Here is a 7,133-nt window from a genome sequence, read left to right on the forward strand (position 1 = left end):
ACCCCCGCGGGGGCCCCCGGGGAGAGGGACCGGTGGGAGACCGGGCACACGGGGGGCGCCCCGCTCAGGGGGGCGGCCCGCTCAGGGGACTCTCCCCCAAAAGCGCCTCCCCCCCGCCCCCACCAGGTCCGTCTTTTCAAAGGCAGTGTTGTTTATTTTTTTTTTGGGAGGGGGGGCAGGGTCGCGGCTACTCACATGGGCTCCAAGGTTTTGCTGAGCCAGGATTTCAGCGCCTCGAAGTTTTCTATGATCATTTTAACCACCATCCAGAGCGGCCCGGGCCCCCCGCCTCCCCGGCAGCAACAACAACGGCAGCGGCGGCGGGGACCGTCCCGCCCCGCCGGCCGGCACCCCGGCTCCTGCGGCGCCTCGCCGCGTCCCCCGAGGCCGCGGCCGAGACCGAGGCCGAGGCCGCCTCCCGGTGTGGCAGCGGCCGCCAGGCAGGGGCCGCAGGCCCAGCGCCACGAAGGGGGCGGAACCAGCCGAGCGGCGGCTGCTCCCTGCGGGCCCTGCTCCTGCACCGCGGCGCGGCGCGCGGCCCGGCTGCCCCGCGGCTCCCCTCGGCCTGCGCGGCGGGCGGAGGGCAGCAGCGGCGACGGTCAGCAGCAGCGGCGGGCCCCAAGCGCGGCCCGAAACGCGCCGCCCCCCCCACTCCCCTTAGCCGCAGCGAGAAACAGAGCGAGCGGGCGAGCGAGCAAGTAAGATGGCGGCGGCCCGCTGTCGCGAGAATAAGGAGTCTCGCGAGGGCGGGCGGGCGGCGCGCCGGGAGCGCCGGGAGGCGGGGGCGGGGCGAGGCGGGGCGGCCCGCGAGGTCTCGCGAGGTCCTGCCAGGCCGCGCCAGGCCGCAGCAGGCCGCGCCGCCGTCTCTGCGCCGCGGCGCTTGGCTCCGCCCCGCGGGGAGGCGGCGAGAGCTTCCCTGTGACGTGAGGCGCTATAAATATTGACAGCTGGGGGAGGGGAGGGGGGAAAAAGATGGGAGTAAAAAAATTCCTCTAAAAAATCCCAGTTCGGAGCCATGTTCCGCATTCTCCTGGCCTGTTTGCTCGTGAAAGAGGCATTTTATATCTGCGAAAGTGTGCTCATCTCGCTCTAAAGGGCGACATGGCCAGCGTGACAGCCCTGTAAACTCTGCTGATGTGGAAGGAGGTGCCATCTTTCTAAACGTATGATACTGGAAAATGATAATCATCATTTCAGAGTCAATGTTGGTAATGGAGTTCAGGCCTAGAAAGAAGGAGGCGAGAGGTGAGAAGCAAGCCCTTCCACCTGGTCACCTAGGAGAGGCTACTAATGCACACACCACAGGAATCAGCAGGCTGAAGAACCCCCTTACAGTGCCTTCTGGTTAAATATTCATATCTGCTGCTGCATTTGTCTGGGCCCCAGGTTAACTGGCTATTGAAAGAAAATGAGGCGGGTTTATCTCACTAAACATAGTGAACATCCAAAAGATATGCATCTAACTGAGCTCATAACTGGGGCTTTTTATCAATAAAAAAAGGCAGATATTTCAAGGAAATAATTCACTCTACCTATCTCAAGACAGGACGGATAACTCTAGAGCTGCCTGCCTGTTTTTCTCTGCTGTAGAGGAAATTTAGGTAATCAGGTTAGACAGCAACCTTGGTCTTCACCAGTCTGTCCGTTTATGAGCATCCTGAAGTCATATCTTTGTTGCGTGGAGCAAGGATAAAAGCAGAGAGATTGCTAGAGAGTATGGGTGAAAGAAAGCAAGATCACAGAATCAGAATCACAGAATGGTTGAGGTTGGAAGGGACCTCTGGAGATCATCTAGTCCAACCCCCCTGCTCAAGCAGGGTCACCTAGAGCACATTGCACAGGATCGCGTCCAGGTGGGTTTTGAAAATCTCCAGAGAAGGAGACTCCACAACCTCTCTGGGAAACCTGTTCCAGTGCTCTGTCACCCTCACAGTGAAAAAGTTTTTCCTCATGTTCAAATGGAAGTGTCTGTGTTTCAGTTTGTGCCCATTGCCTTGTGTCCTGTCACTGGGCTCCACTGAAAAGGGTCTGGTCCCATCCTCTTGACACCCTCCCTTTAGATACTTGTACACGTTGATAAGATCTCCTCTCAGCCTTCTCTTCTCTAGGCTAAACAGGCCCAGCTCTCTCAGCCTTTCTTCATAAGAGAGATGCTCCAGTCCCCTAATCATCTTTGTAGCCCTTCGCTGGACTTGCTCCAGTAGTGCCACATCCCTCTTGTATTGGGGAGCCCAGAACTTGACACAGTACTCCAGATGTGGCCTCACCAGGGCTGAGTAGAGGGGGAGGATCACCTCCCTCCACCTGCTGGCAACACTCTTCCTGATGCAGCCCAGGATACCATTGGCCTTCTTGGCCACAAGGGCACATTGCTGCCTCATGCTTAACTTGTCCACCGGCACTCCCAGGTCCTTCTCCGCAGAGCTGCTTTCCAGCCGGTCAACCCCAAGCCTGTACTGGTGCATGGGGTTATTCCTCCCCAGGTGCAGGACCCTGCACTTGCCTTTGTTGAACTTCAGGAGGTTCCTCTCCGCCCACCTCTCCAGCCTGTCCAGGTCTCTCTGAATGGCAGCACAGCCCTCTGGGGTATCGGCCACTCCTCCCAGTTTTGTATCGTCGGCAAACTTGCTGAGGGTGCACTCTGTCCCTTCATCCAGGTCATTGATGAAGAAGTTGAACACTACTGGACCCAGGACTGACCCCTGGGGGACACCGCTAGCTACAGGCCTCCAACTAGACTCTGTGCCACTGATCACAACCCTCCGAGCTCTGCCAGAGATGGCCGGTACAGATAAAAAGACAATGTCTGGCTGTGTCTTGGCATGGAAAGCCTTTCAGGGTTCATCATGAGCATCTTTCTGCCTGCTGAAATCAACCACAGGGCATTGGCAGTTACATTCTGTTAGAAAATCTCAACCATACCTCTTCGCATTAGTAACATAGCAAGGTTGAGACATGATTATGGCCCTTATTTACAATTTTCCTTGCTACTGAGAAGAACTTTACTGCAGCAGAGAGGGTGTCAAGAAATACACTATCCAAGATAGCTAAACAAGAGATGGTAGAGGACATGACTGCCTGTACACAATTATTTGTGCCTTGATTACCAACTTCAGAGCTGAAGTTGGTTGACATCTGGAGAGTCAAAGTCAACCAAATAAACTGCCAGTTTAGTAGGTACTTCTGTGAGGATTTTCCATTTACAAGGTATACTTTGATTTCCTTGCATAGCGGTGAGTGAGTGGCATGTGATCTTCTGTTCCAGTAAGTAGACAGAAAATATCCGGAGGCTGCAATTCTCCAGAGACCATTCTGTGGACGTTTAAAAAGTCATAAAGCTCATCATCACCAACCCATGGCATTTTTTTGCCACTGAAAGATGGTCACCAGTACTGAAAGGTACATCTGCAAAAGCAGAACAATAGACTAAGGCTGTCATGACTGTCAACTGCCATGAGTCCTGTGGTCCTCACCTATCAATCGTCGGAAGGTGACCTTTGGAGTACACAGTTTTCTTGTTTTTTTTTTCTATGAAAACCAGAGCTTAAGGAGAAGGGAGGCTTCATGTTTCAGCTTTCACCCAAGTTTGAAATCAAGACTTATCTGAGGTGTGCATTTGGACCCAGGAACTTGGAGGTGCCTAAAAGTTTCTTAATCTAGAAGTAAGTTAGTTCCCCTTGAACATGTAAAAGGGATCACTTAGCTTGGGATTCGGAATGCTCTTTGAAGGGCCAGGCACCCAGGAATTAGGTACTGTGATAAGAATCTAAATTTCTTCTGTCCCTTAATCCTCTACTAAAACTAGTAGCCAATGGAAGTAATTCAGGCAAACAACATTAATAGCACTGCATCAGTCTGCGTCATTCTCATCTTTATAACTAACTTTGATCCTTGTATACACAACAGCAAACAAAAAACCACAGTGTCTAAGTCTCCTCCACATAAAATGTGTTTTCTAGTAGCCCTTTTGGCTATAAAAATGTCATAATTTCCTCAAAGCAGTATATATGTTTTCATATATAATAACTCTAGGTTTGTTTTGTGTCTAATTCACAACACTCTCTATTGAACTCAACTTAGTGACGTGATGTCTAAAGATAATGGTTCATATTTACTCACATCTTTATAGTTTTACCCACTTACATGAGGGCTGAATGTTGCCAACATCCTTGCCAACAAGACAGACATTTCAATCCTTCCTGAGATTTCTGAAATTTTATTTCTGATTCTGAAGTGATTCCTTTCTAAAGTCACTGAAATTTTGCTCATAACCGATCTTTGTCAATGTATAAAGCCAATATTTTAAGTGTTGAAGATTTTTATTTGAAAGTTGACATTTTCTTGAATATCAGTGTTGTTTTTTTTTAACTCAGATGTTTAAATTTTAAAAACAAAATGTACTTGTAGAGGAGAGTAACTTTTGGGTGCCTCTATCTTTTTACCAAGCTTTTTCTGCCTTTATCAGTCAGTGTTTGTGTCATACATATGATGTTAATTCTTTTTAATTTTTTTCTGTTTTAAGTGAGTTTAATTTTTTGAAAAGTGTCAGTGTGTCCTATAGCATTCTGAAATTCTTCAGTCAGATCGGCAAACGCTTCACCTTTTTGTTTAGGAGAAGGAGATTTCATTTGCATTCTGGTTTAAACTTTGATTTCTGATTGTAGGTCTTCTACTAGCATTGAATGTGAGTTTAATTTTGTATCATGGATGTAATCCAGCAGTTCGAGGCCTGGGACCCCTAATATCTCCCAGAATTTCAAAGGAGTGAAAACATTAAGTATTGCAGACATAGTTACAGGTTGGATGGATCTAAATGCGTGATCTGAAGATCAAGGCTTCCATGTTCTTGCAACGTACCTCCCACGGCCCCTAGCATCAGAGCATTGGTTAAAATAGCAGCTGTTTGTGGAAGGTGATGACAGGGTCAATGGAACTGGATGGCACCTGGATGTCTGTAAGGAACAAAAGTGTTTTTGTGTGTTCAGATTTGCATTTTGTACTTTAATTGAGTTTAGGTTTTGCTGTTAGATACTTGTTGCCCAACTATAGATGTATGCCTTTGCACTGTGTAGAAGAGGTCAAATGCTTAGGGGCCCAGATTTCTCCCACATAATTTAAGCTCCTGAGACAATCAAGGCTCCATATGTTAATGTAGAGAATGATAGGCTACCAGAGGGCAATCCTGATCTTAGATGAACTGCATCACCTTCAGATATTCCTCATCTACTATATAGTGAGTTTCATCTCGGGAGGCATCAATATGAGCTCTGAGGAGGCTGTTATGGAACTGATGGAGACCTGAAGTTTCACCCTTCCATCCTTCACAGAGAACAAATGCCTCACAATTCCTGAGCATCTTAAAGCTGAAGCACTAGTATACCTTTTCACATAAATGCACTTACTAGTGCTTCAACAGAGCAGCAAGTCAGCTTTGAATTACCCTCACTTGACCATGCTTCAGAAAGATCAATGCTTGGGGACTGGAGCATCTCTCTTATGAGGAAAGGCTGAGAGAGCTGGGCCTGTTTAGCCTAGAGAAGAGAAGGCTGAGAGGAGATCTTATTAATGTGTACAAATACCTAAAGGGAGGGTGTCAAGAGGATGGGACCAGACTCTTTTCAGTGGTGCCCAGCGACAGGACGCGAGGCAACAGGCACAAACTGAAACACAGACAGTTCCATCTGAACATGAGGAAAAACTTTTTCACTGTGAGGGTGACAGAGCCCTGGAGCAGGTTTCCCAGAGAGGTTGTGGAGTCTCCTTGTCTGGAGATATTCAAAACCCGCCTGGACGCAATCCTGTGCAATGTGCTCTAGGTGACCCTGCTTGAGCAGGGGTGTTGGACTGGATGATCTCCAGAGGTCCCTTCCAACCTCAACCCTTCTGTGACTGTGTGATTTATGAATGTTCAGTCCTTTGCTTTTTTACTATTGACTCCTGCATAGGGAATTGAGTCAAACTGAACCATTGCTACTTAAAAACTGGGGCCTGTCAGAGCACATGGTCTCTAAGGTCTGAATGTTTCCCTCCAATTCTGAAACTACAAATGTTTGAATCATGAAATATGCTGTGGATATTAGAGGACATTTCCATGAGAATGGTATTTCTGTGCAACAGAATTAAGTTATGGGATTGTATCTCCCTCCTGTTTTTCCATTGCTGCAGGAAAAAAGATAGATGACACTGCTGGAGAAAAGTTTTGGCAGAATGTCCCAAGCCAGATAGTTCTGAAGCCAGGTTTTCTGTCCCTATGGCTATCTTACATGTGTGCTGAGGTGTATGAAACAATTATGCATAGAGCATTCTCAGGGCTTGGGAGCGCAAAGGCATTTATAATCTTTCTTTCCATAAAATCTGATAGAGTTGTTGTATTTTGTTCTTTTACCTTATTTACAGGCACAAAATTAATCTAGTGCATTTATATTTTTAGGATCAACAGCTGTTTTTTTGGGGTGCTTCCATATTTAAGATTTCCAGACTAATATATTAGCAAATACTTCTGAAAGTGGCTGTGATCTTGCCCTTCCTCAATTTTCTTACATGTAAGTTAAGGTCATTAGGGAGGGTCACTTTCATAAATCGTTCAGTCACTATCCATGGCTGAAAAACTCTGTAAGTTTTTATTTTTGTTGACACTGAATCATACCTAGTAATAGACATAGGTTCTTAATTTTCTAGACACCTGAACTACAAGTGTTTGAAGTATTTGAAGCTGGTGCATGTATCATTTAGTCTGAGTTTGCAAGTCATACATCTGAGTATGGCTTTTTAAAACAGATACTAACACTTGTTAAACAGGTTTTCTTGAAAGCCAAGGTCAAATGAGTTGTTAGAGTCAAAAATCAAATGGATATACTCTTTGTGGTTTTTGTTGTTGTTTAAATGTAGAGATGTTACTTAGTAGTGGATATTTCACTTCTGAAGTCGTATTACACTCCAAAACTATTTTGTACATCTCTAAATGTCACTGTGTTTTAAAAAATAAAATGGGTCAGTTTTGCAATATAGGATGCTCATGTTGTAGAACCTCATTAGCTTGCACTAATGAGGGGACAGCTTGTTGTGGGTTGCTCCACTTTGCCATTGGCAGCAAAATTAAGCTTAGCCCCTGCTTGTGCCTATGGGAAGGATGA

General features: G+C 46.9%; 1 protein-coding gene across 3 annotated transcripts in view; it reads right to left on the minus strand.

Moving 5' to 3' along the window:
- Positions 1 to 346, minus strand: part of RBM26 (RNA binding motif protein 26) — a 61,790-nt gene extending 61,444 nt beyond the window's left edge. For all 3 annotated transcript variants that reach the window (XM_067293145.1, XM_067293151.1, XM_067293136.1), the window contains exon 1: positions 196 to 346. In XM_067293145.1, coding sequence (XP_067149246.1) covers positions 196 to 266 — 71 coding nt within the window. In that variant the 5' untranslated portion in view covers positions 267 to 346. The remainder of the gene's footprint in view (positions 1 to 195) is intronic.
- Positions 347 to 7,133: the final 6,787 nt, after the last annotated feature.

Source organism: Apteryx mantelli, chromosome 1 (assembly GCF_036417845.1).
Source record: "Apteryx mantelli isolate bAptMan1 chromosome 1, bAptMan1.hap1, whole genome shotgun sequence".
NCBI classification, from domain to species: Eukaryota; Metazoa; Chordata; class Aves; order Apterygiformes; family Apterygidae; genus Apteryx; species Apteryx mantelli.